The 25,885-nt window shown below is 30.4% G+C and overlaps 1 protein-coding gene and 1 long non-coding RNA gene across 2 annotated transcripts; both read right to left on the bottom strand.

The window, feature by feature from the left end:
• Positions 1-17,688: 17,688 nt before the first annotated feature.
• LOC136975746 (uncharacterized) lies at positions 17,689-18,630 on the bottom strand. Its single transcript, XM_067270840.1, has one exon. The coding sequence runs from the start codon at positions 18,628-18,630 to the stop codon at positions 17,689-17,691; it is 942 nt and encodes a 313-aa protein (XP_067126941.1).
• A 4,169-nt stretch (positions 18,631-22,799) lies between these two features.
• Positions 22,800-24,119, bottom strand: LOC136975748 (uncharacterized). Its single transcript, XR_010880820.1, has 3 exons — positions 23,976-24,119; positions 23,755-23,897; positions 22,800-22,996 (listed from the first exon to the last, which is right to left on the bottom strand). It is a non-coding gene; the product is annotated as an uncharacterized lncRNA (long non-coding RNA).
• Positions 24,120-25,885: the final 1,766 nt, after the last annotated feature.

Genomic DNA, 25,885 nt, shown 5'->3' with positions numbered 1-25,885 from the left:
AGTGACACAACACTTGTACAAAACTGTAAAATAAAAATAAACTAATCAGTACTTATCAGTTTGTATTTTTTTTTAAGCCATGCACTTTTAAAGGTAATTAGTCTTCGAAAATATTTTCAAAAATTCAAACGAAATAACAAAAATAACTTCTAAAATCAAACTAAAATTGAAAATGAACTTATTTGTGTTTTATGATTAAATATATTAATAATTAATTTAAGTTTACCATTAATAGACTTGAATAATAATTAAAAAATACTTTGACCTGACACTCTTACGCCAAACTAGTTTGGCCTAGGCAAAACTAGCTTGGCGTAAATTAGGTTTTTCTGGTAACATATATAACCGCCGGCAAAGTAATATAGAAACCATCACAACAAAATATAATTCAAAATTCCACATTTTAAACTTAACTTTTCACCTAGAGTTTTACTTTCATTTCTTATTGTATACATTTTAAAAGATGTTCTTTTATTATACAAAAATACACAAAACTACATTTCTGTTTTCTAAATTCAATTATTAAAATTGTTAAGAGAAAGAAATTCACTATAATTTTTCGATATGCATAAGTTATTTATATAATGGTTTCGTACATTTTTAATTATTGGATATTATTTAACAACCAAACACTGCAATATTGTAATAATAAGTGAGTAGTATTAACTTATTTAAAGAAGCAAAATGTTTCTTTTATGCATTACGATGTTGAACGAAATTCATGTACAATGTTTCGCTACATTCATTTAATTAAATTCAGTTTATTGCGAGAAATATTTTTTCATCTGTTATATAATAGTGATTTAATGTTATTTTCTGTCAATATTAATTTACCTTCATGATTACATTTTTATTAGAACAGAAAACTAGTATTGAACAATGTGCAGTTATTTTTAATAAACTAATGTTCTTTAATAGTATTTTTATTACTAGAGAAATTTAATAATTGCTGTTTCTATATTCATTATTGGTAAGGAAATAACAGAAGAATATGTTATAAAATGACACACGTGAAATTTTGATTAAGCACCAACTCACACCACCTTACAAAAAAAAAAAAAAAAAAAAAAATTAGTACTGGTTATCGCTCAATTTATCTAAAAAATTTAATAATTGGATAATTTATATTTGACAACACTATAATTATGTTCACATTTAATGCGTAACACATTGTTATTTTTACAGTATATAAACGTGTAGAACGTTACTATTGTCTGATACATATTTTAATTTTTCGAATTTATTTTTTATTTTTAGGTATTGTTAACAGATTCCTGTCCATGAAAGTCTTTACCATTTTAGATCGTTTGAATGTATGGATTTACGTGCTTAATCCTCTAATTATACTTTATATTTTCGCTCAGCTTAGAAAAGCTAAAATAATGACTGAACTAAATGCGGTAATTTTATATTATTTTTAAATAGAAGTAATAATAATTAATGAATTTTCCTATAAAATAATAATACATAGATACATATTTTATTTTATCGTGTTTATTTATATATTTTTGAATTACACCAGTAAAAGTTTTAGACTAAAGATTATTTATAGTGTTATCCAAAGATTTTAAGTAGTATAAGAAACAGGGCTGCGGAGTCAGAGTCGGTGTCGCAGAGTTTTCGTGTTTTAGTCAGTGATCGGAGCGGGAGAAATATGTGATTTCTGCGTACTACTAGGGTTCCGAAATGGTCGAAACACCACTCGACTGACACCAATATGTGAGATCCAGGGAGGAAGGAGGAAGTCGTATCTCCCCTTTCCGGTAACAGGCCGTTGACCTTTCACTTGTCAAAATGGCTGTTACGTTGACGTAGCGTTACGCGTTACGCGAGTGGATAGGAGGTGAGATGGGGTCGACGATAAGGCGAAAGCGATATTCGAGTCAAAGAGGACACCATTTAACAATAAAACAAGATTTATTAAAATAAACAAAAGACACCAATACAAATCTGACCAAATTCCCTAAGTCGCGTAGGGTTCGAGAGAAAGCTTACAGTTCAGTTCATACCTCTTAATTCGTTTCCTTAGTTAGTTAGCACTTGGGTATCACGGAGGTCGGGATTAGTATCCGAAATAGGCACAGTTTTATATAGTCGCGACTGAGCGCAGAGACGTTCGGACAGTAGGTCCGAGTCGGTGACGACCTGCAAAGACGTTTGTCCGGCAGATGATAAGAGACTCCCCGGAGGGAGGGAAAGGAGTGGCTTTTATAGATTTTGCCTGGGAAATTAGGTCACGTGATCGTAGGTGGATGACGCTTTGTGTCATAGGTGTTCCCGGGATCCAAAATACATGACGAATTCGGACGTTAAGTTAAACTAAGGTTGCAAGACGATCTGGGTACAATTTAAGAACAAAGGATTGTTGACAGTTATCTGGCCGGGGACGCATATTTTCTCGTCCAGGGCCGTTTTTAGACAGGATGTTTATATTAGGGGAAAATTCCTAAAACGAATTATTACAAGTTTAATTCTGAGGGAATTCCAGATCTCACATGCGTAAGTGATAATATTAATCAATATTAAATAAACTAAATTATTCTTGGTACCATGAAGTAAATCTCACTACATGCAAATAAATAGCGATTATGGTTAATATCCTCGCATAATTTATATTGATGTTATTGGGCTGAAATTTGAATAAAAATAGTACATCTATAAACTGTTGACTATCGTCCATCTGCCCGTCACTTTATTTCAATGAAAATCTTTTTCTTTGGTAGGTGTTAGATAGATGACCAGCATGACTCTATTGTTAAAAGAAAAGGACAGCAGCAAACCACTACTAATTTAAAGTGGAGAATATACATTTTAAATTATATAAAGCAAAAATATGATTAAAAATTTCAACCTGGAATTGTGACAATATTACAATGAATATTTGATCGGTCAAGTGAAACACGCAATTAATAAATTCTGGGATTAAAAAAAAAATAAAAAATGGAAATTGTTAAATAAAATTTAAAATCTAATTTTAAGTAAATAAGTGTCCAGTGGCTTAGGATTTATTGAACAAACAATGTTTAAATTAAAATAATATATAATTTGTAGAAAAATATCAAGTACAGCAAATAATTCAGAAAAAAGACAATTCGAGTCGTGTTAGTTAACCATTTTCGATACATTCAAACTTTATTTGTATTGTTAACATTATTCTTTATTTCAGTGGATGCTGTTCACATTGGTGCTGTTCCTTTCGCTAATTGTATCTTTTTTCTATTACATCTTTATCCAAGCTCCTCTCGACTTTCTGGCCCTCAAGTTGTTATGCTCAAGTTCAAAGAAGAAAGCTTCAGTCGAAAATTGTCAATTGAAAATTATAAGTATGCGGCTTTAATTCGGTCGATATAAACATATTATGAAAAACAGATTATTAGTTATTTTAAAATGTGTTTAACCGATGTTTTAAGTACTTATTTTATGTAAAGAAATTTAACACACATTAAAATGTATTTACATGTTATAGCATTGTAATGATCATGAATATTTAGAAATTTTCGTTTTGCCTAACGAGAATAAAACATTGTAGAACTATATGTTTTGTATACAAACTTTCAAAGTATTTCAGAGTTAATAAATTACTTAAATGCTCATAAGTTTTCAGTTTTTTAAAATATATTTAAAATAATAGAAATTACGAGTAAGTGTATACTTCACACTAGTTCGAAATTTTAAAAATTTATATGAATATTAAAGTGGGGTAATTTACAACAAATGTAAAACTGATTATATTGTGTATACGATAATTTTGAAAAATTACTTTGTTTTACAATAATAGAATTACTGATAATTTTCTCTTTTTGACTAGTAGTATTGACAGTAATGGCGGAAGTTAATATTACCCATGTACAGTACAGCATGAGAAGGCACAAGTATACTTCCCGTGAAATTAGTGCTTACCACCCTTACTAAGCATAGTTAGTTGTTGTGATGGTATAATTTTTTTTTTTTTTTTTAATTTGTGAATAACGCAGTAACATTTTTCAAAAATCACTTATGGTTTGGAATGAAAGGTTTCTACTTGTAACTTGTAGATACCATTTGTACTAATTTTCAGACTTTTTATGCATGACTTACTCCACCATACAAAAACATCGTCGAAGAAGAATTTTGTTTTCATTTTCAGAAATAAACCAAATCTGATATGTCTGAATTTTGATTGACCGTTGGCCAGGCTTTTCTTCTCCCTAAAACATATCCACATGATGTGATGAATCAGTCAAAATATCCCAAATTTTCCTGTTGAAGAAATAATTTTAAACATCTAAGATTTTAAATGCTTATGAGTACTTTGCAGTGTAGTTTCAGATGAGTTAATTAAATAGTTATACATATATCGCCATACATACTTATTGGTGATAAATTATCTGGATACGTCTGGAGAAGTGGGTGAAGATATGGGTCGATTATTTTTTGGATCGCACACCTTGCCTTTATTATATATTGGAATAATCAAAGACTTATTCCATTTTTCCGGGAAAGTAAAATTTCTGATTATAGTGTTAAAAACTTCCAATGTTATAAGAAGAAAGTTTACTGAAAAACGCTTTAAATATTCTGTTAATGTGATTTAAAACGATTAATTGCTCCTCTTAGCTCCCCAGTGTAAAAATCTGTAAAACATTCCGTTTCTATTGATTGTTTCTGGAGAATTTAGTAGCATAAAAATTGATCAAGCATTCCAATTTTGCCGGGAAAGATACACAACTCGTTACTGAATATTTTTAACAGTGATCCTAAATAACTATTTACCAGACATAGCAGTGAATAATGTAATTAAATTTCCTATGGTAGCTGTATTATATGTTGATCTAGTAATAGTCTCTAATCCGAAAAATATATTGACAGTAGACTGTCTCACATCTTAACAGGTTCAAACTCCTTTATTGCTTTTTTACAAATGCATTTTGGATCAGTATTATTTTCTCTGACCACTCTTCAGTGCTATAAAACAAAATTTATATATGTAACAAAACTAACGCAAGCAGAAAAAATCAAGAAATACTTTTTAAAAAACCGTTTTTCCAATACCTTAAGTTCTTCATACATTCCTTTATACCTATACAGTACTTCCGAGTTTTGTTTACATTGCTGTTTAAAATCGTTTTTTCCTATTGTAACAGTTTACTACAGCAATCCTACATAAGTAATTGCAAAGTATAACATTTAGTTAACATCCTTTAAAACTAGCCTATTTTTACACAAATTTCTTTTAATAGTTAAAGTTATAAACAATCAATTATATATACGTACAGGCCTTCTTTAAAAGTATTCTAAAACTTTACACATTTTTTAAAAACCACAACATATGTTATACACACTTGAAACATTCCCCTCGATACGTTTTTCTCCTGTCCACGACAATATGATTCTATTAATATAAGTTACTGGCATGTTGCTCCCTCTATCAGGTTATACCATTGTTGGTCGATCTGTATTTGTAAAATGCTTCTGTAAAAAAGCAATAAAGGAGTTTGAACCTGTTACGCTGTGAGACAGTATACCGTCAATATATTTTTCGGACTAAAGAGACTATTACTAGATCAACGAATAATATAATGTATAATTGATTACAATATGTAATCAATCATACAATATACACCTATATAAATTATAGTATCATTCATATAGGTATATATTATACGATATCATATCAATCTTTTTCTTAGTTATTAACTTATTTATATTACTAATGTGAGAATCTTTACTTATAAGATAATTTTTACATGTATATGTTACTATTGTGATGGTTTGCAATTGTATAATTATTTGACAAGTTCCATGGAATTAAATAATAGAATAAATTGTTTAAGTCAATATACGCTGTCTTAATATGTGAAATGACACACTTCTGACTTTCAGATACACTTTCTTGATGATCACTGGGAAAAATACTAGAGTTGATGGAATAAAAAAATTGAAGCGTAATGCTGTTCGTTTATATTTTCTTATGCGCTGCCTGAAAAATGTAGAAATACTCTTTTAATTAATACTAGTGTTAAATATAGTTCATCGAATTGAATTGTGAAAAAATTTGTGATATTTTAGTAATGAATAGAAGGTAAGGATACTGTCTTGTCAACGACAAAATGAACTGATAGACGTTTATCCGAAATAATTAATAAAATAATAAAGGGGGATGTTGGCACAAATAAAAGGCTTTTAATTTGTCTCTACACCAAACAGTTTTTATTGTGATTGAGTTTGAATGGGCACGGCCTATAAAACACGTGAGATCTCTCACACAGTTTCCATATGCGACTTTTTCAAACCATGACCAAACTACAGTTGCCAGATGCTTGGGGATAAAACCGGAGAACGAATTTGTTTTCCTTGAAAATAAACTGATTTTTACTTTTCTGGCTATTATATATGACAGAGTGAAAGTAGGCAATCGGTCAAATAATGATCCTTCTAGATTTCTATACTCTGGAATCGGGAACGTTGTAGCATTCAAAAATGCAAAAGATATCGGAGTGTTTTTCGTACGTGTCATTATTAGTGTGTGGCACAATTTTGTTCACCTTTTTCAAGGTTAATAACTCCTGTTCTTTTTGTCAGAAACTTTTGAAATTTTGGATGCAGGTCTTTGTTAGAACTGTTTAGACTACTAAATTTTGATGAGGACAAAAAGAGCAGATAAAGTGGTTTGTGATTTCTGTCAAGTACAGTCAGACTTAATGACGATTTTAGGCGTTAACAGCATTTACAGTTTTTTATAAAACCTATCCCTGCTCTCAGAATTAAACACTTTCCCATTTAAAATAAGTAAAAATAAAAATATTTTTAATAATAAAATACATAACAGATAGCAAACAAACGCAGTTTTAAATGTTTCCGGGTAAGTTAAGCAACTCGTTGCTGGATTTTTTTTATAATAGTAATATGAAATTATTACAACATAAGATAAGCGTAATAAAAACATTTAATTTTTGAAAGTACTTGTTACATTCATATGCATTAGTAAGTAATTTTACATGGTTAGAAACTGTAAACTAAATCGTCTTCACAATTCTGTGAAGGAAGTTAGTTTGCTTGGTAGTTTTAATTGTAGAAAAATACTGTCAGCCATTTTAGTTACAATTATATGTTTCTTTATATTCGACTACTATAAAATATATCTTTTTAAAAACAAATGTATAGATGGTGATAATACAATACATATTTAAATAAATATGTGTATAATTTATTTTTAACCGAAACTAAATTAAATCTGTGTTCTTTTAGGAAAATGGAGTTGTTGAAAATAAACGTGTAGTGAATAGAAAAAATGCAATAAGCAAGGTAATTTTAGAAATAGAATTATCACATTTCATGTGATAACATAACAGCAGTTAAAATTCTCACAAACGAAACAAAGATTATAAATCCAGAATATTGCAAAAGTGCAAATTTATAGAGATAATAATTGCTTTGTGGTGAACCAGAATACAATATACAGAGTGAGTTTTTTATCTTGAGACAATGAAATAACTTAATTGGATCTCATTATTTTGGGAAAAATGTATAGAGAAAAGTTGTATGGTTTCGAAAGGCCAATCAATTGGTTTTCTAAGAGGAAACCTTGACCTTGACCTTGACCTTCGAGGTCATTTGTAGGCCAAGTCTATTTTTTCAATGGGAACATATTTTTGATTCTAGCAATTGAAAGAGTGGGAAATTTTACAACCGGATATACCTTTGACCTTATGGTTTAGGTCAAACATCAACATTACATTAAGGTTTAAATTATAAGATGTTTCTAATAAGAAACCATTTATTTTATTACTGGAATAGGCAGGGAGGTAAAAGTAACATTTTTTCATTACATTATTACTTTGATCTTTAAAAGCATTAACCACTTTTAGTACTACCCAGGAGTAATGATGTGGACATAGTAGTTTTCTGCTTCCTTTGAGGTGCCTATTTCCAATGAGTCCCCTTGCCTCTTACTATCAGGGTGCTTGTTTTCAGTAAGTCACTTTACTTTTCCCCATTGCTTCAGATGTTGATTTCAGGGGAAAATTTTATAACAAATGTTCAAAATGGGCCCTTTCACTTAGATGCATTTTTTAGCTGTGCTTAAAATGATCACGCTTGAGATGATCTTCAGAGGTAAAATTTTGGTTACTCAAGGTCATGGCTGATTATGAAATTTCCTGCTCTTGCCATTGCAGGAGTCAAAAATATATGTTTCCATTGAAAAAAACAGACTTGACCCTCAAAAGACCTTGAAGATCAAGGTCACTTCCAAGGTCACCAATTTATTGGCCTTTCAAAACCCTACAACATTTTTCTATACCTTTTTCCCAAAGTAATGAAATCCAATTAAGTTAGTTCATTGTCTCAAGATTAAAAAAACTCACCATGTATTTTACTGTTAAGATAGATAAAGAAGAATTTCAGGTTTTCAGATAAATATTTTATATGAAATATTATTTGTATTTACATGGTTTCTTCACAATATTTAGTAAAATTTAATCAACAAAATAACCTATGCTGATTGGAGAATGTTTGCAATTTGTGTGATGTGAGGCTACTGAGACATTTTAATAATATAGCTTTTTCTAGAATTTCAGGGAAGTGTTATTTGAATGCACGAATGAAGGATAACTTTCAAGTATACAGGTTTGACGTTGTTTAAAGTAAACATCTCGAATTTTTAGTAGCATGTTCAGTACAGTATATAGAGATTTATATGTCTGAAAAATATAAAAATATTTTGCATATTCTAAATAAAATTTATGATAAGTTTAAATATTTTTACATGATTCTAAGTAATTAAATAAATGTATATTTAAACACATAAAAAGTGTTGATTCATTTATGATAAAGTTATCACATAAAAGATCGCAATCAATTTCACTTTAGGAAAATCATAACATTATAACTGAAAAAATAGTAATTATATTGTCCATATGTATAATCGTCTATAAGTGTATTATAAATAAATATGCTACAGAATACGAGGCAACATACCTGTACAGGCGTTTGTTTTGAAAAGACAAAACAATCGCCACAACTCAACCCAATATTCTTTCTTTGAAATTTCTTCATAAAATTCAACATCTGTAACAAATGTTATTTTAGTAACAAACAAAAAACTTGTTTTACAGAATTTGAAAAATATTTTTATAGAGAGATTCTCTCGTACTTTTAGTTTAGTTTCCAGCGGTAAAATAGCAGTTCCCAATATTCTTATTTCTTGAATCGAGTCATAACCCTATGAAGATAATATATAACATGAAATACATATCGTAAAATAAAGTAGTTTCAACGATTGCTTTATAATATTTCTACTTACTGATTGACAGTGTCGAGCAACAGCAAAGGAACCAGCAATGAATAAATTGATAACAATCAAAGTACAAATACATATTAGAACATACTTGTAAATATCAAATGATAAACGTCCAAAGACAGTGTTGTAAATGAGTAAAGAGACAATAGACAAAACCATTCCGTATGCGATAAATATATATTCGTTCCATTTGTCATTTACTTGTTGAATGAAATCGCACAATTCTTTGTGCTTACAAATGATTTTATTAATATTTTTTTCCAGTTCGATAAAAGTTACTTGCTGTAATTGGACTGACAATGCATCAAATCTCATTTTGAGCGCAATTGCAACTATGAAAACAACAGATAAAAACCACCCCCATACAGAAAATTCGAATATTACGTGTATATTATTGTATACAACGCAGACAACAGCCCTTGTATAACTTGATCGATTATGGAAACGTCGGATAAGAAATGAGCTGACAACAACATTTAAACCTAATACAATAGAATGGCAATATATTAAGGAAATGAGATATCAACAGCTGATATTTTTCCAATTTCTGTTTCTCTCCATAATAACACGATGTTTTAAGTTCCATAAGTATTTTCTTTCTTCTTCCATAGTGAATTGTTAAACTACAAATTAGTGACCAGCATGCAAACATTCCTTTTCTAAACAAGGTATTATCTCTACTCATACCAGTAGTTTCCATAGGAGTGCAAGCAATGACGTTGTCTTTGGTTGAAAGTGTGTGAATGCAGGTTAGCAAAAAATGACTGAAGACAATAGCCTGAACTAATTTTGCGTATAAAGACATGATTTTGGATTGCTTTGGAGTCAGTCGATGGCATTTACAACGCTCGAAGACAATATCTCCGAAAAGAAGGGATATGTTACACGATGGATAAAGTATGCAGTAGAAGCAGTCTTCCTCCATTCTCGTAATTAACCTAAATTCGTTGTAACATTAAATTGTGACAGAATAAAATTAATGTGCATTTTCCACAGGTTTTACTTAAAAAATAAATACATGAAAAATTTGCATTAAACTTAAATAAATTAGTCAAAATATTTCAAAATTATAAAAACAATATTATTGCTAATTCTGGAATAGTATCCTTTTTAATGTTGTTTTAAAGGTTCTAAAATGTGCATATGGGTAATAATCTTGACACAATCGTTCTATTGACAAACTTACAGTGATATCTACAAAAACAATTTCGTTTAAAAACAATCGGCGAAAATCCTGACCGACAAAAATCGAGGCAATTATTTTCATATGAATCAATGAAAATCCGATTAATTCGTTCTAGACACTCCAAAATACATACCCAAACATATTTCATAGAGAATAAATATAGTGTTTAATACTAAAAACAATGAGAAATTATTATAAAAAAAATTTAAGACTGATGTAAAGAATAAATAAACATTTAACGTGGCATTTCCCATAATGAAACTAAAAGTAAAGATATACAATGAAATTGGTCGTTTTCAAAATCTCAGCATCAATCCTGTGAGATGCTCCAGAAGTGATGCAACTGTTGGCGATATCCAGAGAACAAACGCTGACTGCCGGGAATTTCGGGGAGAGAAAAAGAATAAAAATGCGCGAATGATGTGGACATCCACGTTACGTTAAATTTATTTTCGAACTTATTTAATGAGAAGAGCTTGATTAAAAATAAATATTTCGAAAACAGAAATAGAGATAAAGATTTTTTCAATTTTGATAGGAGTTTAAAAATAATTAAATCAATCGTAAAATTACAATTTAACATCTAAAATATTGTGATGTCTTACGTAAATATACTAATATATTAAAATATTCTATTAATGTACTAACCGAATATTAATTTATTCAAGATTTATTCATCACCAAATAAATTAAATTCAAAACTGTCAATGCAAAAAGAGTTCTTGCAGGCCTCGTGGTGGCTACAATCTTGTTTGCTGATGTATCGAACACTGAAAAAAGACACTTTCAGTTTGCTAGAAGCACGCTCGCAGCAACCGGAAGTTACGTTAGATTTTGAACAGAGGTGGTCTGTCACTGATATTTTGAATACGCCCATTGTTTTTCTAGATGCGTGAAAAATTGCTTACAGCAACGCCACACTGAGCGAAGCTATGTGGGCACGGCTACGATATCCGAGGCAACCGAGGTAAAAAATATCCGATAACTGAAGTCTACGAAAACCCAGGTATTACTGTATATGATTAAAGTCTGCAACTGAAAACTTTCAAACAATAGCCACAAATAAAATATAATCACCGTTATTTCATAGCTATAGGAGACATACATACAAACATACAAGGAAGACATCGGCCGTACACCAAGTGTTTAGCCGGCAGAAAAGAGGGTAAGGGAAAGGGGAGGGGAAGAAGGAGAAAGAGAAGATAGACAGTAGAGAAAGATGGGATTCTCTGAACGGCGTACATATGGCTACAGTTCTTTCTATGTTTGATGTTGGCGTGCAGTTTTTATGCTGCAAGGCCGTAGTCCCCCAAAGAATCTAAAATAAAACCTGAGTGTAGAGAACACCAATAGTTGAGTGTCGCCACGAATAGCGAAGTGTAGTAGTTAGTGTCAAGTGTCTGTTAGTAGGAAGACCTAAATCTACGTAATACTAATAAAGCTGAACGCGATTGCGAATATTAATTCTACTTAACAGCTAGAAAGACAGCGCGAAAAGGAAATGAACACAATGACAAACTAGATGAGGCAAACGAACCGACAGAGTCAAACGAGCAAGACACCAATTTATTTATTTATTTATATTTTATTTTATTTTATTTTTAAACACTAATTTACTCACTAACTAAACTAACCTACCATACTAGGACGAACATAACCAGAGGACTAAAGCTAACAAACCCTAATCTAATTTAGCCTAACTTAACCTAACCTATTATATCCTAATTGGAAACTAAGCTAAGTGTCTCTAATGTTACTAACAATTAGGTCTAACCGAATTTAGATTGATAAAGAAGACAGAAAAAAAATTAAAGCACAAGTTAAAAGGTAGCTAAATGCTGACAGTTGAAAAAAACAAGGAAAAGCTAATTTCCATCCGTATCATTGGAGTAAGTGCTCTCAAGACCTCACAAAGCGATATAAGCGTGAGTAGGTGATGGAACATTGTACAGTACGTATGTGAATGAGTTGGTGCGGATTGCAAAATCAGTTGTACTCTTCAAGAATAGCAGCTCTCATTAAACTAACCCTAATGCGATTCTACCTATTGCAGCAAAAAACTACGTAAAGTGGTGTTTGGTCCCCCTGAATACCACAACCGCATTGTGGATTGTCCCGACGGTTAAATCTTTGCGAGTATTGTTTAAAGTTACCGTGTCCTGTTAGCAGCTGAGTGAGGGTGTAACTAGAGTAAAAGTGGCGAAGAATCGCAGTAGTGTCAACCTTGGTGATAAAAGTGTAGACGAGTCTACCAGTGGTGTCACGGTCTCAGCTGTCTTGCCAAAAAAATAAAGATTTGCTTCTTGACGTGATTGTTGATGTACGAGATAGAAATATAACTTAAAGTACTAGTGACTGAAGACTTTGCAGCTTGTTTGGCTATTAATTACTTATGAAAAATCCTGAAGAAGAGAAAAGCGATCGACATTAGCCATTCTTTAACCCCACAAACGGAAAAAGCCTCACTAATAGAAATGCAAGACTGTGTATATATGTATTTTTATTATTACATATAAATATACGTAGGCTAGTAAGAAAATATATATATTTTTATATTTTGGGGTCTCCATAAGGAATTAATCAAATTCCCATAAGCTATGGTAAATCGATAATCGGATGACAAACAATTCGGGTAGCAAACAAAGTTTTGCATCAGATTGTGTTTGTTAACCGATCACCCACTGTATTTAATGGTTTTCATTGAATTGATACGAAAGATTATTCTGACAGTTTTACAAAATATTTTTATTTAATCAAGTTATGTGAACCCTTTTAGATATTAATGTTAACAACAAGAGCGTCGCCAGCCAATGGGCCAGGGGGCCAAGATGATATAAATTGATAGAGGATATGAATTGTATGTAGGTAAAATAAAAACGATTCATAAATTTTAAGAAGCTTAAGAAGATTATTTTAATTAAAACATAATCTTCTTGGGTTTTTCGCGCGGGAATTATAAATCGGGCAATAAATGACTTAGCATTTAAATAATTTTTTTCGCATGTCTAGGGAGGGGCAACTGCCCCTCTGCCCCCCTCTGGCGACGCCCTTGGTTAACAACTCGATTACTTGCGTAGCCATCACAACCTTGAAAGTGAATTCGGATCGCTTTTCAAATACTAATAGAAGTGTAGAATTAATTAATAGTGATTGACTATCCTCTCTTCGGGAAGAGGTCAACGATTACTTCTGCTCGAATTACTACATTTCTCTTCGCAACTGTCCTCAATTTCTATCAGACCAGCGGTATCACGACATTATAATTGGAAAATCCAATGTACGACGTTACCAATCTGCGGAATATTTGATTCAAGTGGTTTTTGATGGTGCCGAGTTTAATTACTTAGTATAAAAGAAAGAAAAAAAAAGACTGTTGGACTTATTCAAGGAATAGAATTATTAAAATGTACCCACTACTATTACAAAAAGCAAAGCTTAGTATCAGTCTTTTTTTCTGATGCTTCAAATTTATTTATTATAGTTTTCTGATGCATTTAATACAGGAAAAATTTATAATTACTATGACATTTTTGCACATTACCTATCACTTGATGCAAAATCGAATATACGAGTAGGTAAGGTGATAAATGTTTTTGTAGAGGTTACGAAAAATTACACTAAAATAGAAAACGAAAATTGTTTTTCCTACATCCAATGAATGTACTTACGAAAAAGGTGTACTTAAAAAAGGTGTATTTTTTAAAATATCGTTAGTATTTGAACTCGAAAATTTACTTTACACAAGCACTGTTACTTTCCCAAATGTAGTATATATAAGAGAGGATAAGTAGAGCGAACGGCAAAAGAATGACCACCTGTAAAATTTTTTAATTATGAAAAAAGTTCAAATTTTTGGTTGGTTAAAAAAAAATATCTGTCCGTGACGGACAAACCACCCAGTCGAAGGCCGAGTCTCAATAGGCCGCAGTATGGTGGCTGCTCTTCTAAGTATGACACCCCGACCTGTACCTAGGTCGTATGTGGACGATTTAGTGCCCACACGTCACACCTGCAAGGTCTGTTACGAGAAGCGGATGACGTACATTAAAAATCATAAATCGTGAGAAAAAGAGACAATGTCAAATTAAGAAAAATGTTTCTCTATTCCTCGTAAGAAAATAAAGTGGTAAAATATTGTATGTAAATTCCAGATTTTGTTCACCTAATTTAAAGTTTAAGGACTCCTGCAGTTTTTGTCCAAAAATCTGAAATCCTGCAGGAAGGTTTTGTGTATTAAGGAAATAATACTATAAAATTCTAATGGTTCGAAATATGGAGATTTACAGTATGTCGTTTGTCATATCTCGAGTAGTTAGTTTAAATCAAGCCTAATGAAAATTTTACTTCCTAATACTATTTACAAATTTTCATAAAATTAATTCCTACGCTCAAAATTATGCTTTATGTTATTTTATAATAATTGTATAAAAAGTTTTCAAATAAAACATTACAACAAATCGCGACAAACATAGGTTTATATGTTGTTGCCGAGAAAGTATAGCAACTCCTTGCTGGATTTTTTATAAATGCATCAGAAACATAAATGAAAGAAAGAAAGGAAACAGTAAAATTGCAAAATAGTTATCAGTTTACCTTTTCCTACAATTAAGTGTGAGTGATGTATTAAATCAATCCCAAACCAAGTAGATGTAAATAGGAAGGATAGCAAGTACACTATTAGTAGTCTTATGCAGTTTGTCATTCCTTGTTTACGATATAATGTAGAATCTTATATAAATTCACAGAAAATTTATATGTTGTCCGTTTATACTTTAGTAGAGAATGTTATAAGGAATTTTACTAATGCCAAACTCGTAATGAATTCATTTCTATCGCATCAAAATGCTCTACTTCCCGGTTGAATCTATCGCAGATATATTTGAATACAACGTTATTGTTTCATATTTTACATATTTCTGTAAATTACATCTAATGGTATAAGTTTCATTCTTTAGAAGATTTTTTCAAATTTTCAAATAATATAATACAACCCAAACACAAATGGAATGTTTGGGACTACTACATATAAAATATGATAAAAAAATGATTACTGATGATTCTGAAATATTATCATTCTCTAAACTGCTATGGATATGTTACAAGTTCTAAATTTATAATAAATAATTAAGCTTATGACATTTATTTTCACGAATAAAGTAGTGAATGACAAATTTAAGACAACATCGAGTGTTCTAAATTATAAGTCGTCTTCAAAAGGTGCCAGGTATGAATAAAAAACGATAATGTTTGTTTATCTTTATTGTTATAGAAATCGTTAACGAAGATTATAGCCAACTGTGTGCATAGGTAGACACTGAGCATATTTAACATCACTCTTTATTCAGAAATATTTTACCGATATGCGTTTCAAGCATACGCCCCTCTCCTGTCGGCTTTTTCTTTACGACATTCAGTAAAGAGTTGCTAAATAATACACATACTTTTTTAAAAATGTATTCTAATATAATAAATATTAATATATGTATTTTAAAAAAGTATGTTTATTACTCAAACTGCTCGCCCACGCAGTCGCTACATGTCGCTGATTACACCTGCATTGTTAATTCATTTAGTTATTGGCTATCTTTAATATAGGTGTAACGTAGCGGATAAAATTAAATTAAACTCATTACTCGATGTTTTCAGAGTAATGAGTTTAATTTCGGATTTCGTGTATTTGTGTTTCAGTTTTTAAAAAGTTTTGACCTCATTTTGCAGACTCAATACTTAAATTCCTAATGCGAGACATAAATAAAGATTATGAATTTATTCGTAACTTATTTTAGATTTTCATCAAATAATTTTTTAAAATTGTTTATTTTAGGTTTATTATTCGCTGTTCGTATTTCAATTAAATCCGCACAACCTTACGAAACATTTTTATTTAATAATCTAACATTATTCACAAATGTAATTTTTTTAGTTATATACAAAATATAATATTGATTAAATACATCGCTTTTAGATTAAAAAATATTATCTTTGCAAACTACGAAAATGTAACAAATCTTAAATGAACATTTAAAAGTTTGCAAGGAATCACAAATAATAAAACTGAAATTCGAGTCATTGCATTCTTATAGAAAATAACTTCGGAGTAAAATGCCAGACATTCCTATTTTACATGGAATTCCCGTTTCAAAATTTATGAGAAAATAAAGGGATTTGTAAGGTGTGTAGAAACACGTGTACGTTTTAATTAAAAGGTTGATAAATATTTTCTGAAGAATGAGAGTAATGTCAGATCTGGAATTTATTTAATTAATTATTGTATGAAAATATATTATTTCTCTAAATATTATTTACAATACTTTCACTCAAACTCTATTAAACTGTAATACAAACAACACCTTAATGCTGAGAACCTTTAATTTTAATGATAAACAAACGTTTTCGGAAGCTGGACTTATAAATTTGAAAGCTGGACTTATAAATTTCACATTTTTCGGTTGTAGCTGCTAGTGTCGGCGAATGTATCGGTGTTATGATCCTGGCTTCCTCCCATTTTACAACGGACCCTTCAGCTTGCGCCATTTTTGACAACGTTGTTGCGCATTTACTTTTTACCACGTCATATCCGTGTTCCTTAATCCTTTTACTTAGGCTTCTCGTCGTGACCGCGATGTATTCTTTATCAATCCTTAATTGGTCGTTGCTGTACGGTATCGAGTACACGCCTGGTTGCTCATTACGTTTAATTCCATCCTTGTCGTTCCTTAATAATTTATAAATCGAGGGAGCTCTTTTATACACAACAGTGCTGTTCCTGCTGCCCGCAATACCCTCAATAACCGAGGATAGTCATTTATTATAAGTGAATTTCGTGATACCGTTTGTCAGATCACTTTTATTCTTGCTTTGTATAGGATTCTTGTAAGCGGCAATCAAACGCTCCCCGTTCTTGGACCAAATCCCAACATCCTAGCTACCTGCCTTATTCAATCCAGCTCACGCATCGTATCCATTATGTTAGAGCAATACTGAAACGCTTTTTTAATTAAAGCTCTAAACGCTGATAGCTTATAATTAATAGGATCATTCGATGTTGACGGTATATATAGCGGGTCGTGTGTCGGTTTTATATAAACTTTCGTGTTTATTGATCCGTTCTTAAATGTAATACCAATGTCCAAAAAATGCAATTCGTCGCTACTGACTTGCTCTAAATTTAGCTTCAGGCCATGATCGTTGGAATTTATGTCACTTAAGAATTGTTGTATTCTTACGTGGTTCCTCCATATAACAAGCACATCGTACACATACCTTTTGTACTGTACATGATTATGTCCTCTTTGAAGTTGATAAGCGTGATGCGCTCCATTTTTCTTACCATTAACTCGCACAGCAAACCCGACATTGGGCTGCCCATCGGGACACCTTTTAACTGCTTTGCGGGACACCTTTTAACTTTGCCTTTGAAAACGAAAAACGATTGAACGCATACCAGACTTGCCATCATCTCTAGGTCCTTACTGTATGCTGCCGCCGATGGATGTAAGCCATATAATACTTCCATTAGTGCCTCAAAACATGAAGATGGTTTGATTGATGGATACATGTTCTCGAAGTCCATTACCGACCCAACTTCGTTGTCCATTAACGCCAATTCCTGCAGATCCTTTACAACATCTATCGAGTTCTTTGTAACAAAATGGTGATCCCCAATCAACTCCGATAAATACGAATGCATGCGCTTTTCCAGTTTATACGTGGGGCCTTTACACTTCTCTACCACAGGTGTAATTTCCTTATTGGTTTTATGTGTCTTCGCGAAACCAAACAACCTGGGTACACCTGGGTTCATGACGTGCACTCCTTTCAGGAAAGAAAAGATCGATGCCAAGGGAGATTTCTCTAACCTTTTTACCTTTCTGTCGATTTTTCTTACTATTTCATGCCCTACTCTTTCGCATTCCGTTTTTCTTATGTATTCTTCTAGGGCCTCAACATATCGTTGCTTTTTCATTAGTACCAAATGCTTGCTTTTATCCGCCCTGGTGATTACCAAACCATTGTCTGTCAACCCTTTCCTCGCGCTTTTAATATCAGTACATTCTTTACTCTTCCCTGCACATTTCTCACTTCTGAATGCAGCTTTCCATCTAAAATACTCTTTTTCTATCTCATCCATACCCAAGAGCCCCCTTTCGATCTCCGCAATCATGCCTCTCTAGTTTCCATTACTATCAAGAGCATACTTAGGTCCTTTGTCAAGGAGGCGTTTGACATTTTGGGGAATTTGAATCTGGTCCCATAATATGTACGGGGTTGGCTTCACATTATTCGATTTTTTATTCGGTTGTTTTAAACATAACCACCGTAGCTTCTTCCTGTACTTCCTATTTAAACGTGTTTCTATCCGGTCCGTTAATTCCACTACTTTAAAATGTACGACCATTCAGACAATTGTGTAAATGTTTAAAATACGTCTTTTAAAAGTTTAGTAAAGTTCATCGACTTATTATTTTAATATATGCATAACATTTTTCCTATAACTTTTTATTTTGAAATATTACTGAATTAGTTTCATGTGATATTGAATTCTGTTTTAATAAATTTTGAAGGTAAGTATTTATTACTATTATTATTATTTAATATGTGTGATTTTTGAAGCATTTGCGCTTCACAATGAAAATCTTCGTTAACACATAGTTCTGGGAGTTTAGGTTTGCAACAAGATATTCTAGAGTTCGGGAAAACTGATTTTTATAATGAGTCTATTATTATTTTTTTAAATTTAACAGTTAGACATAAAAAATCGGTAAGATTTGACAATTATTTGCACGGTTTATATCTATCATATGAGAAACAAAATTTTAGAGAGTTATAGAGTTTTCGAGATGCTATATAATTTATTTCTGAATTACGAATAATTTACTTAAAGTCAGCAAAAGTTTATTACTTCACTTACTTGCAAAAATATGTCATGTTTTAGATATACTGAAAAGTTCACCAAAATTCATTTTTATAATGAATCTATCATTTTTTAAATTTTAACAGTTAGACAAAATATATTCTGGTACTATAAAATTCTCCTGTAGAAAGTATCAAAATAATTTATAATAAATATCGTTTTTCTTTGTGTGACTATATTTCATTGAAATACTTTTAATATAAATTAGATTTCAACTCTCAAAAATTCCCAAATGGCCTGCATTAAAATTAATGCAGTGTATTATAATATAGTTTTTGATATAGATATTATCTTCGTATACAATTTTCGGTAATAAACGAGGCCAAGCCTAGAAATATAGAAAATCACGAGTTGAAAAAGCAAAAGGTTGCCTTAGACCAAAAGTTTGGCTTAGACATTTTTCTAGATAAAAGTAAATCTTTCGAAAACTCACAAGTTTAACATCAATTTATGAAGGTGGTACAATTTTAAACTATATTGATGAGTTTATAAAATATGAAACTCAGATGAACCATGTTATTCCACAAACAATTTTTGGAATTTTCTTTATAAATTTTATCAGCTTCATTCTATAACTATTGTAGTAAAAAACCTGTCAATATCCTTTGAATTTAAGTATAAATAGAGTTGTAATTTTTTGTTACAATCAACAAAACTTTAATGTTATATTATTTTAAATTGCTGTTTTAAAAATTATTATTATTATTGCAAATCAGCACAATTAAACTAAATATATTAAACTTTGCCTTAATTAAAATAAGTTTATTTTAACAATAAGATTTATGATTAGTATAGCTAAAGAAATTTCGGTGTTATATTATTTGAAGTTGTCGTGTTTTAATTTATTCTAACATTAGGATAAATTTGATAGCTAAACACAATATATTAAACTTATTGTTCAAATAAAATTTATTATAAACTGTTCAAATGACTTATAATTCCTTCTTTTCATCTGTAGATTATTTGCACGGTTTATATGTATCATATGAGAAAGAAAATTTTAGGGAGTACAAACATTAGACACTCCTATAGAAGCTGTAATAGACTTTTATATGGATTTCGTTAAAAAGTATCAATTATCAGCGAAAGATCAACGGCAAGTTAATTTTACTACAGAAAAACATTCATGGAGTAATAGTTTCTGATATAAGAGTTATCCATGACTTCGAAGCTTTCACAATTTGCGACGAAAATCTTTCATTCAACACCTCATGTAGACAAATTGGGTTTGTAGCAAGACATACAAACAATTTTGGAAAGATAGATTTTGTAATAAATTCATTACATTTCTTTATCAAATTAAATTGGAAAAAATAGTGCTTATTACATATATACCGTTGTATTACTATTATTTTAATATAAAAAGTGAACTGTAATTTAACTTATTGTTAAATACATCAAAGTAAAACTAAAACGTAATTGATTATAAAACAACCATTACAACCATTGTTCTGTTAAATTTTTTAATAATTTGTATTCTAATAATGTATAAATGTACTTCCCTCGCCATCAGGAAATTTTACTACTGTTAATCAATTCATTACTTTTAATAATTTATCACCACGAGATAAAAAATCTGTTAAATTTGGAAATTTCTTACAAGAGATGTATTTATCATATAAAAATCATAATTTTGGATGTTAGGAATTCATAGTAGGGTATATGAAATTTTATTTAATTTATATAAAAAAGTACAATATAATTTACTACAAGGGAGGGCAAATTGAATTTAATTTTTTAAACTTAACCGAAGCAATATATAACATAAAAATTCCATCATTTGACATTGAAAAGTTGGGAGTACCCAAATCCTCAAAAATTGGACAGATAGAAATTTTTATTTTATTAATGGAACTACAATTATTTAGACATCGAACTTCTTGGGTGTCTAAGATTGGATAATATTTTAAAAAATTATTATTACCACAAATATTTTTAAAAGAAATGTTCTTTTTGTGATATTCTATCTTACGAACAATTCTTAACTAAACAAAAACAGATATTTTCAAAATGAATTCAATGTATAGGTATTTAATAAATAAGTAAGAAATATAATTTAGATAATTATTATATTGAACTATTTCTGTATTTTACTTTGTCTTATTGTTAAAATGTTATTTAAAGTTGTCGTGTTTTAATTTACTCTTTATATTAGAACAAATTGTAAAAATTATTAATGCAAATTAATTTTATAATAATAAATTTAATAATTAGAAAGAATATGTTAATTAAACTTAGCTTTACTGTTACAAGATGTTTTATAAAAGTTAAAGAAATGAACTGAAAAGTTTTCTAAATATGAAAACTGAAGCAATGAATTGAATTGATCTATTCGACAAATTTTAAATGATCACTGCAACTTAATTTTATAATAATATTAAAATTAATCTAAAAAATTAATTTTGTGATTAAATCTTTTTAATATTGTTAAAATAAAATTAATTTAATTCAAATTTTGTAATTAGAAAATTAATTTTGTGATCAAAGCTTCCCAAACCACTACTACTGGCATTAACTAGGAGAAAAAGATTGCCTACGGGTCTATAGATTTTACAATGTATACGTGTACCATTGGCATATTTTATTATATCTTATTTTATTATCTATGTTATTTATATCATTTATGTTTGCGTAGTTTAGCAACGCACGTGAGTTCTATTTATTTGAACTGCTTGTTCGAATGTAGTTAGCCTGACGATGGCTCATGGAATGACCCGAAAACGTTTGTTTATCATAAAAATTAAAGATTCTCAGCATTAAGGTATTGTTTGTATTACTATTATTTACAAGAAAGGAATTTACATTTATCGTTTCAGGAGGACAGGGAAATTAACTTCCTTTCCCATACGGCCTTACCTGTAATTCGGATGGCCATATGTTTGTTTACCCTCTCTCTGCATTCGTCGCACATCCCGTGTATCCCTGTGACGCTATTGGCTGGAAAAGGGGTTAAGAAGAGCGATTTTCCCGCCATTCGAGGTAGTCATCGAATTTACGACTTTACCACATAGACGCGTGCAGTCCTCGAAAATCCTGAGATGCCATAGGAGGCAGTTCACAACGAACGGAATTTGCCACGTGAACTACGGTAGGCTACCATAGAAAAGTCTCCTTGTAAATTAATCGAATTTATTAAAATTTTTAAAATTTTTTCAATGTTTACAAGTTATATTTTGTTACTTATATTTAATACGTTTATTGTACTCGAATCCACAAAAATTATGTTTGATTTAACGTTTATTAAGACAGTTTAAACAAGTCATAATCAATCTGCAACAAAAATATGAGGCAAATATCACTTACGAACAAAACAAGAGTTGTTTTACATCTCATTATATCGAATTTTTTAATTTATACAATTTATTTGTTGTAACAGCAAAAGCTTCGTCGAAAAATAAATGGGTTAGAGCTGGCGTGGATCTGCTTCGATTTCTTATAAAGACGTCCTCTCCGTAATTGACGCTGTATTAAAGTCTTTCATAGGCGATTCTTTAATCTTCCAATGTTTAACTTTAAACAATTTTAAAAGAAGAAAATTCAGGGGAGTTTCCAAGAAAACATAAAACAGCGTAGATGCAATAAGAGTGAGACTCGTTGCAAAAATGAAAATGATCCACTAAGAAAAGAAAAGGTAATATTTAGTCTTGCAATTCGTAAACATAATTTATAGAAACTAATTTATTAATATTACAATTTTAAGAGAATTTCACGCGTTTAAACATAAATATAAACAAAATATATTGTCCACGCGCTTTCTTTAATTATTGTGTAATTAGGAAATTGATTTTAACAAAATGATCGTTGCGGAAAGTAAATATTTAAAAATCCCAGACGAATTATATATTTAAATATGTAAAAACATACAAGACTTATCCAAAAAGAAAAATCTTATCACAGTCACTAAAACACAATCAACATTGGAACAGATGAAATTTTTTAACAGGCTTTTTCCTCTCCTGTATATTTATGTAAATTGTTCAAAAGTTCCCTAAATGCTCGAATATCTCCAAAATTTTTAGAGTAAAAAGGTATTTACAAGACTTCGAACATGACCTATGACCCCTCCACAGGCGATGACTTGAATCCAGTAACCAGAGACAGAGGAAAAACTTAAAAAGCATTTGGCATGTTTTGTGGTGTTCAAGGTTGTATATTTGAACATATTTTAATCATCACGTGCGGTTATCATAATGTACACGTGCAAAAATTAACTAAGCAATTTTAAATTAAATATTGATTATGAACGTTTTCTCCGAATATCAAATAAAAAGTTTAGAAAAGTTGAGCAAATCTGTCTACTTAGGCTTGGACTTTACGTAATCTGAAAAACAGATCCGAAAATGACGCAAATTAAAGATGTATTTTGCAGCTTACCAAATTCAGTTCTGTGAAGATTATGTTGCTTCTTGTATAACTGTAAATATAATAGATGCATAAAGAATGAAGCAGATAAATCCACAAATTCAAACGATCGAGCACAACAAATATCTTCAACGATAAAATCCGATGAATAATTCCTAGAATATAAATGAATTTTGTATTGAAAATAAAAAAAAAATTATATTACACTTTTCATTTAAGTACAAAACACTAACCGCCGTATCCGGAAATACATGCTACACACAACCAAACATTACCAACAGTCCAGGCATAAGACGAAAAAATCCTGTGCATGAGTATGAGTTTCCAATTTGGTGATGCGTCATTTATGATTCCATGCAAACCAAATATTGCGTATCCCATCAACGTTAAAGAGGCCATCCAGAAAAATATGACCTTGTTCTGAAAAAATTGTATGCATTGAATTATGCATGTTATGGTACAACATAAAATTACAGAAAAACGAAAATTCGTTCCATCATTTCTTTGCTGTTGTTTAATTTATTAATTGACACATTTAGGTGTTTGGTATAGTTTATTTAATAGAATACAACAACCCAGGCACCTCTCTTATAGGCAATCAGCAAATATTTAAGAAAGTAACATATAATTACCTATAGTAACATACAAGAGAGTAATTATCTATAATTTTTAATATCCTCGCAAAATACATATATCATGAAAATTTGAATTTCGAGATTAAACATTATATAAATGTTACCGTTTCGAGTTTAAATTCGTGTCTTTTCGATAGAAAGGATCCAATTAGTAATCCAACGCAGTAAGTACTTAAATGTGTACAATAAGGTTTTCGATAATTTTCAAGAAAATATCTTTTCAATTTCCTGAAATAATAAATAATAAAATATATTTTTATGTTGCAATACATGTACAATAATAGATACGAACACTTATTTGTCACAAACGAACATAGAAACAATAGAATTTATGAATTTTAGGTAGCATGTTTTCAAGAATTATATACAGTATGTATTTTATAATAATATTTATAATTTTTATTGGAGTAACATACTTTTGTTTTACGATAGTTTAGAGGATTAACACGTTAAGATCCGAATCTTCTGCATGAGAAAAGAGATGGAAAAAAACGAGCATAATGATGAATGTCATTATTATGCTGGTCTTCGTCCATCCATTGACAATCATTATAAGTTTTTGTTGAACATATAGAATACTTACTGACTAATTTGCTTTAAAAAAATAATATTTCATAAACTAACACGTTGATTCAGAAGGGTCTTCAGCATCGTGTTAACGTGACATATGCATGTTGAACGAATTTTTGTTCAGTTATATACAATAAGAAATTCAAACAAATCTGTTAATATTGTGTAGTTTTTTAAAAATTTCTCTACGGTTGAACAGATCATAACCCCATTACACATGCATGTCAAAAGTTACGTTTTAAACTTTATTCTACGATCTTGGGTTGGTGTATGGAACATTATACTTTGTAATTTCAATAATTTTTCGTTTTTTGGCAGTTTTTTCTTTGTTAGTAAATCGATATTTTGTAACATGTCAACTTACCATACATCGATTGAAATTCCAGCCATTGTATAATTTCCAGTGACAAGTAAATGGGTAACGTTTGACGTAAACCCTGCAAGTATGAAGACGAGTAAAATGATATTTGCAGCTCTTGGCCATCTGAAATATTAAAAATAAAATTACTCTTTAAGAAAACATTTATGTCAACAATTGAATGAAAACTGTGACGTGTAATCGATTTTTAAAAGTTGTAACGTGGAGAAATTATTGATTTATATGCGCGTGAATATATCACAGTTTAGTCGATCTGAATATTCTTTAATATGTGAAACTTAACCAACAATAATTGTTCGATATACAACAGTTTAACCACATTTAGATCAGAAAACTGATAAAAGAATACCGATGATTTAAATCGAAATACAGTTCAAATTTCTAAAGCGATGGACAGAATAAAACAATTAATAAGAAAGGAATTATTCAGTGGAATCATTCACTATAGACAAGAAACTCGTTAATACAGCCATTTCCTTCATAAAGAGGTGTTTGAATAGCGAGGATGTTGATTTACTTAGCGTGCAGGCAGTGAATGATGAGACCTGATGTCCATGAG

Source organism: Centruroides vittatus, unplaced genomic scaffold (genome assembly GCF_030686945.1).
Source record: "Centruroides vittatus isolate TY-2023 unplaced genomic scaffold, ASM3068694v2 contig_387, whole genome shotgun sequence".
Taxonomy (NCBI): domain Eukaryota; kingdom Metazoa; phylum Arthropoda; class Arachnida; order Scorpiones; family Buthidae; genus Centruroides; species Centruroides vittatus.
This window is presented reverse-complemented; position numbering and strand designations above follow the sequence as displayed.